Genomic DNA, 11,834 nt, shown 5'->3' on the forward strand with positions numbered 1-11,834 from the left:
TTAGACTGATAGGATTTCAATGTGGAACTCGGGATGGCTGGGAGTGACTTCATACTGTTCCTGTAGAATATCACGGGTCTGGAAGGTGAAGCAGCCCTTTGGGACCTGGAGGATGCAGAGGGCGTTGCACATGTGGCAGTATCGTCGATGGCACTGCCACATGCGAACCCAGGACTGGAGCTTGACAGCCGCCTCCTCCTGGATGACATAGATCTTCAACAGGTCCTGCCGCCGCTTAAGAACCCGCCTCCACAGGAGTGTTCTCCACCAGATCTGAATCATCCAGGCCATGAGGGCAGCCACCAGCAGGGTGCGACGCACCAGGGTGCCCCGCCACCAGGCCTGGATCTTCCCAGCCGCCTTGACTCTTGCTCTGAGGCGTTTTTCACGAAGCCACTAACCAAGCAAAGCAGAGGACTCCATGTGAATTTGTCACAGACAGCCGCAAGTCTGGTGTCTGTCACGAAGGAGCTCTGATCTTCTCTTTTAACAACGAGGCTTCCCCCTGGTGGTTCTGGGGACCCAGGAGTCCTGGGTGGGGTTTTGCCTCTACTGTCTTGTCTGTGGCCATAGACACAAGGGCTCATCCTCCGAGTCACAGGGTCCTCATCTACAAAATGGGGATACGCTTGCTCTCTGGTCTTCACAGGTTCATGGAATCACTGGAAACACTTTCTGATCCAGAAGCCCTGGCATGGGTTTGAGGAACCAAAGGGTCCCCTGAGGATGAACCTCTGCATTTATGGCCTGCATCTCAGCCCAGATCCCCACCTGTGATGTTGCCTCCTGATGCTTCTACGCCATGCCATGGCCCCTTGAGGTCTCGCCCTTACCTCACTTTTTTTGATTTCCACTACTACCTCTCAGTCACCCCCATATCCTTCTAAACCCAGGCCGCTCCTTCTCCAGCTTTCCAGTTCCCACAGCTGTGCCCCAACTTCCAGTGACCTGCCCACATCCTGCTTCCTCACCTCACTGTTGTTTCTCCATGCTTAACACAGCTCATTCAGAACAGGGAGGGAATTTATGGGGACAGGAGAGTAACACTGAGCTGACTCCTCAGCTGTGGGACCAGAGATGGATCCTCCACTTTTAGGGACTCTGTGGCCAGACGATCAGTGATCTGTGGTTCTCTCATGTTCCTGGGCCCCACCTACCTTCAGTTTCTCTTTCTCTAGTGCATCCTTATCTGGACCAGACTTCTGCAATCAGAATATAGGGAGAAAGCATGAGTGAGGACCAGCTTCTGTGCAGAGTTCTCACAGCCCTACCTCCCCATTCTTCCTGAGTCCTTTGAAGTTATCTGGTACTTCCTTCTGCCGTGGGCCAGCTCCCCATCCCCAGGGAGGGGGTGTATGACTGTCTTACACAGCATTTACTGCCCATGGTTTTGGGGCAGTGTTTCTGGTGTTCACACCCCCTCTGGTTGCTGCTCCATTGGTCCTGGCAGAGGCAGGAAGGGTGGGAGAGGAGGAGATAGCCATGATGTCACAAGGGCAACTATGACCCAGGGACCAGGTTGCCTTCTTCAGGCTCAAAGTTGTTGGATAAAGAGGAAACACCTGCCCATTTCCCTTCTGCCAGGGATGGACTAATGTCCTTGATGAAACCACAGCCCCTGTGAGTCTGTCCTGTCCCAAGGGTGACTTCTACTCTGCCCACCCACAGGACCCTCCTGTCATCAACCACTGAGGAGAGAAGCTTATGCATTGCAGAGGAAGGCGTATGGGCTCAGGCTTCTCCCTGTATCCTGCCTTCTCTGCCACCGTGCCCTTCCTCAGTGTGTGGGAAAGTCCTTTTAATGAGGATCACTGTGAGTATGGAGGGTGAGCAGAAGGGGCCAAGGAAGGGTCAGGATGGAGGTAGCCCAGTCAATTTCTACACCTTCCAGCTGTCGTCACCCCCTGTCCTTCTGCAGCTGTTTGGTGCCTAGCAAGCCAATATTATGTTTCTAAAAACAAAACAAGCCCTTTCATTTTGTATCTGAAACTTAGTGGGCTGGGGGAATTTTCTAAACATGAGCCATTATATCAGAGAGTGTCCCCCAATGTAGTCTCCTCTGGTGGTGGCAATGGTCTATTTTAAAGGGTTGCTTAGTTATTCAGGCTTGCTTCCAAGACCAGCTGCCTCTGGCTATCTCCAATGCCATCTCTCGGCCACGTTCACTTCTCTTAACCAATTCTAGATAGCCCCCTCCAGCCCTCAGTAACATGCTGACGTGGTCTCTTCATTTCAAGACATCAACTCCCCACCAAAAAAGACAGGATTTGGCTTTCTGCCCCATCCCAAACAACCCCACTGTTTCTCCTTTCATCTTCCCAATTAGGGCACTTGCAATTTAGGTCCCTAGGCACAATTTAGTGTTTATTATCATCATGACTCTGTGAGTTCCACTGACCACGGCGCTCCAGAGCCCACTCTGATTCCCTATCCTTTCCTGCACAACTTCCTAAAGGCTTTTTACTATGTTTCAATATATACAAGGTTTGACAACAGATAATGAACTCCCTATGTCCTCATGACCCAGCAGAACCTGTTCTCCTCCTCTCTGCTCCACTGCTGAGTTCAGTCACCCCAGCGTTTCCCTACAGCAGACAGCACTGGGAGGAGCATCTTCCCGCGCATCTCTGTGCAGCCCTGGGAAACATTCTCCAAGGGATGCACACTGGTGTGACTTGCTGAATCATGGGACAGGTGACTCCTCCACACTACTAAATGCTGACAGACTGCTCTCCACAGTGGCAGCACCAGTCCAACCTCTATCAATCACCTCCTAATTTCTGCTGAACTGAAAGATGTGGAGTGGTGTCACCTTGCTGTTTTAGTTTGCATTTCTGAGTAGGGACTTGAGCAGAGCATGAGTCTTCACAGTGACTAACTGGGCTCCAATCTTGACACAGACCTTTTCTGGCTGTGTGAACTGGAGCAAGTCTTTCAGTGGTGTCTGTTTCTTCCTGGGCAAAGTGGAGAGAGCAACATGGCGCCTCCCTTAAGGAGCTGTTGTGGAAAAGCAAGCAGGTGAAGTCCTTGGAATGGCACCTGGTCCTGGGACGGCTCTGTGTCTTTCAGTTCTCAGGATTATTTCATCTTGGCCTCCTGTCACCTATGTGCAATTGCCTGATCTAGTCCTTGGCCTATTTTTCTACTGGAATCCCATCATCCTCTTGTAGGACTTCCTTGGACTGGACTTCCTTTGCTGGATAGAAATGTTGCAAATATCTTTTCCCAGACAACCACCTGCCGGCTGACTTTTTTCATGGTGTTGTTCGTTGCACAGATATCATTCTATCCGTGTCCCCCTTTATAATTGTGCTTTTGAAATTTTTTAAACTGCTGCTTTCCCATCCAGGATCACATGTTTTCCTATTAAATTCTGGTTTACATCTTACATTGATGTCTTCAGCAAGTGACAGGAACATGATCCTGTGCACTGTGTCTCCCTCTTTCTTGGATTCAGTCCCTCATTTGGATAGAGCACATGCTATGATAGTTTCCTAAGGAAAGGATGGATATAAATGGATGGAAAAAATGCATGGATATAAATATGTAGAGATTGCAAGCCTGAAAATGACTTTTTTTACCCTCAAATATGATTGATAGTTTTGCTTAGTATGGAATACCAGATTGCAAATAGTTTTCCTTCAGAATTTTGAGGAATTTGTTTTACTTTTTTCTAGAGGTCTAATGTTACTCTGATTCCTTTGTCCATGTGATGTGACTTATTTTTTCCTCTTTGGAAGCTTTTAGGATCTTCTCTTTATCCCTGTAGTTTTTAGGATGTTCTGAAATTAATGTTGTTTCAATAAGTAATTATGTAATGAAGGAATACGTGATTCCATATAGGTCTTGGATTTGTGGCTTCATCAGGGTTCAAATCCTACTCCCTAGAAACAACTGTCCTAACATCTCGGAGCCAAACCATCCCAGATCCTTCGTACCCAATAGACATGTTATTCTCAGCCTCTCTGAGATGTCCCCCTCCCCATTCATTGTATGGGGCATGTTAGTTTATAAAATTTGTATGATCCAACTCTGGAAAACCTTATTGGGTTTTTTAAAAAATAATTTCTACCAGGGCGCCTGGGTGGCTCAGTCAGTTAAGTGTCTGCCTTCAGCTCAGGTCATGATCCCAGGGTCCTGGAATTGAGCTCTGCATCAGGCTCCCTGTGGGGAGCCTGCTTCTCCCTCTCCACCTGCTGCTCCCCCTGCTTGTGCTATCTTGCTCTTTATCTCTGTCAAATAAATGAATAAAAGTCTTTAAAAAAATAATAAAAGAAAATTTCTACCTTTCAATTTTCTTAATTTAATATGTATAGAAATCTTACTAGTCAAATCATTGATTGATCCTCTAATTTTCCAATATTTTCTACACTATTTTCTTTTTTTAAAAGATTTATTTATTTATTATTTTTGAGAGAGAGAGCATGAGTGGGGGAGGCCCAGAGGGAGAGGGACAAGCAGACTCCATGCTTAGCATGGAACCCAATGTGGGGTTTGGCCCGACAACCCTGAGATCATGACCTGAGCTGAAATCAAGAGTGGGACATTTAACCAACTGAGCCACCCAGGCACCCCTACACTATTTTCTAACTCTGTTTTTTTATTTTACTTTTGGAAGATTTTCTCCATTTTTAAGAGTCTTAACTTTCAAGAGCTCTTTCCTGGCCTCAGACTATTCTCCTTTTATAGCACACTATTCTTGTTTCATTGATCTGTTATCTCTTATTAGGAATATTAGTTATGATTGTTAGTTTGGGTTCTTAAACCCTTTTCTTCTGTTCCCCGTATTGTCTCTATTTCTTTTAATTCCCCTTTTTTTCTATTTCTGTTTTTATCTCAGTCTCTCATGTTGATGATCCTTGTTTGTCTATTCATGAGTATGAGCTTGGCACTAGAATGCCAAAGGGAAGCTCCATGTGCATCCATAGGACTTACTAACTGGCGCCACTCAGTGTGGGGTAATAAGGCAGAGTTGGGTTTTGTTTCAATGGGGGACCCTAAATATCAGCATTCAATTTTTTTTATTCTTTGGAGCTTGTGGTAGATTATTTTAGTGGTCTTATATGCATACTTTTTCCTATGGGACTTTGTACTTTCTTCCCATTTGGCAGCATATGCTTTGGCCAGCAGAATAAGGTGGAATGATGATACGCAAATTTGGCCTTGGCTTCAAAAGTCTTTGCCAATTTATATTTGCCCTCTTGTACTTCTGCCATTGCCAACAAGGAAGTGCCCAGGCAGCCTGCTGGTATGAAGAGGAGGATGGGAAACACGTGGAGCAGAGCTTCCTCAGCCAAGCTCTCCCACCAAAACACAGCCTGGGGCAACATGCTTACTGTTGTAGGTCACTGACGCTGTGGCGGTTTGCTAGACAGCATTTGCGTAGCAATAATTAACTGATGCCCCAGAGAGGAATCCCAGAACATCCAGTCAGAGAGTAGAATGAAACCTGACTGCAAGCTTCAGGGAGGTGAACTGGCACAGAGGGCTGGAGGCCTCACTGTCCAGCCTACACACTTTCAATTAATCCCTCCATTTTGGTATGGTGCTTCACCTCTCTTCTGCCTTTAACCATGACTGAAATCCCTGAGGCTAGATGCTCTCTCGTTCAACTTATGCAGAAAATAAGCCTCTCTTCTGTCAGGGTGGAGGAGGGCTATTGTCCAGCTTTACAGAGGAAGGAGGAGAATGGGGTGAAGGGAAAATACAACAAATTCTTATTTAAATGTTTGTTCTTCATTGTAGTTGGTGCCTCAATTCTTAGTAGTTGGCGCCTCAATTACATATTGTTGTTATTATTATAGTCTTGTGGTGTATTTTAACGTGACTTATCATACTCCTACCTTCTAGTCTCTTTTTTCAAAATTGTCTTGACTGTGGACACTTAGTCAATGTGATTTTTTTTTTTTGTATCAGTTTGTCAAATTCCCAAAAACTCCTGATGATATTTTTATAGGAATTGAATTTAACTTACAGATAAACTTGGAGATAACTGACAACTTTACAATGGTAAGTCATTCTATCAATAACTATATGGTATATTTCTCCTTTTATTTGGTTTCCTTGTACATCCTTTGAGCTGTGGACAGAAGTGGCGTGTGTAACTTCAAGGATATGCCCTAAAAGAGAAGGAGCATGCCTTTCTCCTCCTCCTTCCTCCTTGCTGGCTAGACTGTGGATAGGAATATTGAAGTTGAAGCAGCTGGGGCACCTGGGTGGCTCATTTGATTAAGCTCTGACTCTTGATCTCAGCTCAGGTCTTGATTTCAAGGTCGTGAGTTCAAGCCCTAGGTTGGGCTCCACCAATGTGGAGTCTCCTTAAAAAACAAAACAATAACAACAAAAAGAAACCTCAGAAGCCATTTGGGATCATGAAGTGACCTTGGGCCAGATACCATATATAGCCAAGTAACAAGTTAGAAGGGGCCAGGATTCCTCCCCCTTGAAGTTCCATATGGGCCTAGATACTTATTTCTGAACTTCTTTGGGAAAGAGAAATAAAACTCCAATTTATTTGAACCTCTGTTCCTTCACAGTGACCACATAGTTATGTTCTACCTCAGTGGTTCTCAAAGTGGTGTTCCCTAGAACAAGAGCCACAGCATCACCTGGAACTTACTAGAAATACCCATTCTTGGGACCCTCTACTGAATCAGAAGTGCTGGGTAGGGCCCAGCAATCTGCTTTAATGAGCCCTCCATGTGACTGTAATGTGTGCTACCATTTGAAAAGCATTGTTCTATTTCTCTCCTAAGTCGAACACACACAATAGGATGTCCATGGGACGACTGCTTACTTTCTTTAGGAGGCAGAGCTCAGAGGTTATCCTGGAAGTGAAGGCTTCCACACGTATACTTTGTGTGAGTTGAGCAGAGGGCAAGAGAAAGATGTGACAATTTTATTTATTCCTAATACAGTTGTTTCATGAATGGCTGATGGTTGCCCATGTCTCCTTCCTGCTGACTTGTTGAACTAGGCTAATTAAAGACTCCACATTTGGCTCATAGGTCACCAATCCATGATTAGATTCATATTCGGGCCATTCTGATTCTAGATAATTTGAAGATTTACCCATTAATCCACAGCATTTTCCCCTTTCACTGCACTACACAGCATTACAAGAATGTTCTGGTCCTCTGGGCACTTTAAATGAGAGATAATCCCACACTTACTGTCAAGAATTCCCTAGGCACACCTTCTGCCAAGTTTCCAATTAAAAAACCAATTTTTGAAAACCACTTTCTGGAAGTCAGCTCACATCAAATTCAATTTATTATTCAATCAGTTTATTAATCTATTGAGATCGCCTATTCTTTTGTTTTCTGTCTCAGCAAACGGACTTAAGTGAAAATGAGGGTTTATTGGCTCACAAAGTGAATTCCTATAGTATAGGTAGTGGTAGCCTCAGGCATGGCTGGATCCAGAGGCCCAAAGGAATCCTCAGGGCTTCATCTCTCTCCTGGCACCTGTTGGATCTACTTTCCTCCGTGTCAGCTCCATTCTCAGTTATTGCCATGTTGTGTCTATAGCAGCTCTGGTTTCATAATCTTTATAGTTGGCAATCCTAGGAGTTCCAAAATGGCACCAGAATGGAGACTCAGTGGCCTGGTTTGTGTCATGTGCTCATCCCTGAACCACAGGCATAAAATATTCTGACATTCCTGTAAGTACTTGCACATCCTAGGCTGAGTCTGGATTAGGTAAGTGCCTCCATCATCCAGGAGCAACCATGTTGGTGCCCTCCGTGAGACTTCTCCCTCTTGTCTTTGTGAGTCTCTTAGGGATAAGGAGTACGCAGGGCCTAGAAGAGCATAACTTTATCTGAGGATTGGCAGGTTAACTATTAATGATCTTTGCCAAAACGTACAGATCCAGAAAATCCAGTGAATTGAAAAAACAGAGGCAAGGAGACATGACATTATGAAATGGGTGGAGAGGAAGGCCTGGACTGAGGGAGAAAGATACGGAGGATCATAAACAGATAGTTATAGATAGAGTGAAAGACAAACTTATGAGGGGTAGACAGAGACACGTAGAGAGATGAAAACCAATAGGGCAGGATCTGTAGCTGAAATGGAGAGACAACAATAGATCCTCCCTCCACCACCCAGTACACACACACACACACACACACACACACACACACACGTGCAAACATTGCCACAGAGAAATAATAATTCAAGGAGCCCAAAAATAACATGTCTATTGGGTAGGAGGGATCTAGGATGGTTATCTGAGAGATTCATTCAGGGGTGGTGGGACAGGTGTTTCTAGAAAGTAGGATGTGAACGATGGTGTAACCACAAATCCAAGGTCTGGTAGGATCGTGGACTCATTCATTACGTATTTACTGAAGCCGCAACTTAATGAAAAGTTTATTTCAAAACTTGAACAGACTTTCCTCCAAAGGGGTGCAAATGGCCAAAAAGGCTCATACCTGGCTTGGGATGATTAAAGCAGAGGAATATGGCCTTCTGGGGGTGTGCTCAGGACAAAGAGAGAGGAAGTATGGCCCTGAACTGGTTCGTTTGCTGACGAAAGGCACGCTCCGGGATGAGTCCTTTGCTATCTCTAAGAACTGGCTGGCCCTGGGAGGGGCAGTCTCTCCCAACCCAGAAAGGGATTTTTTTAAGGATGACAAAATGGCCTAATATGAAGAACCTAAAATATATATGTATATATAATAACTTATTGGAAAGGGAGAGAGAGGGAGAAGCAGAGAGAACCTACCGACCTAGGTTCTGGGAACAGCGCTGAACCCGGAGTCCTTGCTCTCCTGGAGCTCGCCCTCTAGTGGGGGCAACAGAAAATAGAAAGTGAGGTAAGATAAACTTGGGTAGTGACTGGGCCTTTGAAAGCAGGAAAGCAGAGTCAGGTAGTAGAACATACAGTAGGGGGTGGGGAAGCCATTTCAATAAGGTGGTCAAAGAAAGTCTCCCTGAGGAGGGAGCATGGAGCAGAGACACGTGAGTGGAGGGGAGCTCCATCTGGAAAGACTATCTCAGGAGAGGAGGCAGCAAGTGCAAAGTTCTGAGATGGGAGCGTGTGTGGGGGGAGATCTGAAGAGCAGGGTGGCCAGGAGGGACATGGAGAGGGTGACACAGCCAGGGCCAGATCATGCAGGCTTATGGAGACCCAGGAGGGCTTTTGGAATTGTTCTAAATTTAATGGGAAGACACAGAGCATCAGGTGACGCAACCTCCATGTGGCACAACCACAGGGGGTGCCATGTACGTGGACCACATTGTGAAGGAGTGTCCCTGGATTTGGCTGAGTGGGCGGCCCTGCAACCCCAACTCTCCTACCCATGGCAGACATTGCTCATCAATTACAGGCCCCACTCACCCAGCACTGGATGCTCAGAATCCTTCTCCACCAGGGACCCCAGATGACCTCAGCCAATTCTTCAGAGCTGAGCGTGCCAGGCCCAGTCTCTGCCATCATTTTCCCTGACCCTTTGCTGACACAGGGACCTCCTGGGGCTGGTCTGACAGAGACACGGTGACACAGAGTGGGAGCAGACCTGATCAGTTCTTTATTGGAAAGGGGATGCTGTCTGTAATCCGACAAATCTGTGACCCCAAAAAAATCTCGAGTTCCAGACCCAGTTGGGATGCTGTGAGGTCGTAGTTGCCATGGAAAAAGCCACGGGAATGGCAATTATGCCAGCGCCAATAGACCTGGATGATGCGGGCAGCGTGGAGCAAACGGCAGTATCTCTGGCGGATGCGCCACATGCGGACCAAGGACTGCAGCTTGACCACTGCCCATTCTTGCCGCAAGAAGGACTCGAGGACTGCTTGTTTTCTCTTCTCCAGCAGCTTTGCCAGCGTCACCTTCCACCAGTGCTGAATGATACATGCTCTGAGTGCTGCGTGTAGCAAGGTCCTGCGCACCAGAGTACCCCGCCACCACGCCTGGATCTTTATGGCTTTCTGCTCTTGGTCAGGGCGCTTCTTTTTCTTTGGGGGGAGAGGTTGCAAAGATAAAGAAGGGATTCTCAGGGAACATTCCCCACCCACCTCAGCTCCAGGGCATGCCAAGAAGGGCTTCCTCAGAAGTTCAGGAGCACTGGGCAGGGACCCAGTAGACCAGATATGTGTCCTGTCTCTGCCCCTCTCTCTTAATGCACCTGGACACATCACATTGTCCCCTGAGGCTCAGGCTCCTCATCTGTAAAATGGAGCATTCTGGCACTAGCTATCCCGCCATTACATGGACCTGGTTGGCCTGTCTGGAACAAGCATGCCATGAATCATGTTCCACCTGGGCCTGGCCACCTACCTGGGCTGCACAGTCCTTCCCTCCCCCCCACCACCGAGACGGCTGGAGAAGCAGCATCCTTTGTTTGCTTTCATGCCTGACTCCAGCTGAAGCTGTGTCCCCCTGTCAAGTCACAGTATTAGAAGTTTCCCTGCTCCACACAGTGTGGAGTCCTTCTCATTTAGCTCTCACTTTCACTTCTTTGTGTTCTCACATCTTAAACTTCAGTTAGCACGCATGCATGCACACGTGTCTGCACGCGCACACACACAGTTCTAGACTCGGCTTTCCCTGTACGTGGCAACGTCCTCTCCAAACACAGCCTCACTGTCCCATGCCCCAGCTTGGCATGGTCCGATTCCCACTCGTCAGGGGTTCCTCTCCCTCCGACCAAGTGTCTGTGCCTCAGTCACCCCCTTCTCTCTGACTGAGAAGGAACTCGGAGGAGAGAATAACCAAGGATGAAGCAGAATGAGTACCTACTCATTCCAGCTTTGGATAGGGCAACCATTCATCCTGGTTGGCCTGGGACATTCTCAGTTTATGCTTATTATTCCTGAAGAATCATTCGTAGCACTTTCACTTACAAATGGAACCTGGTTCAGATGACAGATTCCAGGATCAAGCCATGCTATGGGGCAGAGAGAAGACAACCCATCAGTCCTTGAGAATAGGAGTCACCCTCAACTTTGAGGGCCTTCAGTGACCTACCTTTGGTGGACAGGGTGGGGGTGGAGATGGAGGAGGTGTGGGTGGAGGCTCTTTTTTCTTTTTCTTCTGTTTTTCTTTCTCTTTCAGCAATGTGGTTTCATCAGCATCTTCTATTATGATTTCACAAAACTGGCCATCCTTCTGTAATCAGAGTTTAGAGGGGAAAGGTATGGGTAGGTGTTCTCTGTACAACTTTGTGCCACGTCCACCTCATACTCAACTTCCTGCCTGGCCCAGAGTCCCTAGATGTAGAACTCGCATCCTGAGTTAACTGGAAATCCACCTTCCCCTGCCTGCAATTCTGGGTGGCTCTCTCTTACACAAAACCGAATGCCCATGACTTGGATATAGATGTTTCAAAGCCCCTCAGGTCTGTAATCCCTTAAATTTCCCATGGTTAGGAGTGTAATGGTTCCATTGCTCCCAGGTCTGTACTCTCCCGGCCGCAGCCTGGCAGGAAGAGACAGGGATATGATGTCATAAGGGCACTTATGACTCAGGCACCAGGATGGTTCCAGACAGTTGAGTTCTTTTTGATGAAAATTGTGGAAGTCCTTGCCCACTCTTTCCTACCATAAGTGCCCAAAATTTGGCAAAAAAGGCAGCACACAGAAAATACTGCCCATGGACACAAAAGTGTATAGAGACAGTCATTTCAGGCTGGTCGATAAAAACATAAATTTGAGACAATTTAAACATCCATTAATAGAGCATTCGATTAGATGCATTTCATTTCAAACAATGGCACCAAATAACGATTAGAAAGAAGGAGTTTTCAGCAAAATCTTAAACAAGCACTTCACTAAAGATTTATGAATGGCTAGGAAGCACATGAAAAGATCCCCAACATCAGTCACAAG

General features: G+C 46.6%; 2 protein-coding genes across 2 annotated transcripts; both read right to left on the minus strand.

Annotated features, from left to right (window-relative positions):
• Nucleotides 1-1,484, minus strand: IQCF3 (IQ motif containing F3). Its single transcript, XM_028124245.2, has 3 exons — nucleotides 1,369-1,484; nucleotides 1,158-1,202; nucleotides 1-396 (listed from the first exon to the last, which is right to left on the minus strand). Exons 1-3 carry the CDS (start codon nucleotides 1,384-1,386, stop codon nucleotides 1-3), a joined length of 459 nt encoding a protein of 152 aa, XP_027980046.1. The 5' UTR covers nucleotides 1,387-1,484.
• An 8,043-nt stretch (nucleotides 1,485-9,527) lies between these two features.
• On the minus strand, nucleotides 9,528-11,312 carry LOC148165123 (IQ domain-containing protein F5-like). Its single transcript, XM_088022108.1, has 3 exons — nucleotides 11,295-11,312; nucleotides 10,975-11,115; nucleotides 9,528-9,962 (listed from the first exon to the last, which is right to left on the minus strand). The coding sequence occupies exons 1-3, from the start codon at nucleotides 11,310-11,312 to the stop codon at nucleotides 9,528-9,530; spliced, it is 594 nt and encodes a 197-aa protein (XP_087878234.1).
• Nucleotides 11,313-11,834: the final 522 nt, after the last annotated feature.

The sequence above is a fragment of the Eumetopias jubatus genome, unplaced genomic scaffold, assembly GCF_037043125.1.
Source record: "Eumetopias jubatus isolate StellerSeaLion01/CBP00866 unplaced genomic scaffold, mEumJub1_p1.0 scaffold_1, whole genome shotgun sequence".
Classification (NCBI taxonomy): domain Eukaryota; kingdom Metazoa; phylum Chordata; class Mammalia; order Carnivora; family Otariidae; genus Eumetopias; species Eumetopias jubatus.

Bases quoted from the DNA above. Each gene is read 5' to 3' on its own strand.
- IQCF3 (XM_028124245.2), bottom strand. The intron at 397-1,157 runs GTAGGTGGGGCC...TTGCTTGGTTAG, and splicing joins TAGAGAAAGAGAAACTGAAG to TGGCTTCGTGAAAAACGCCT.
- LOC148165123 (XM_088022108.1), bottom strand. The intron at 9,963-10,974 runs GTAGGTCACTGA...CTCCCCCCAAAG, and splicing joins CCCCACCCTGTCCACCAAAG to AAAAAGAAGCGCCCTGACCA.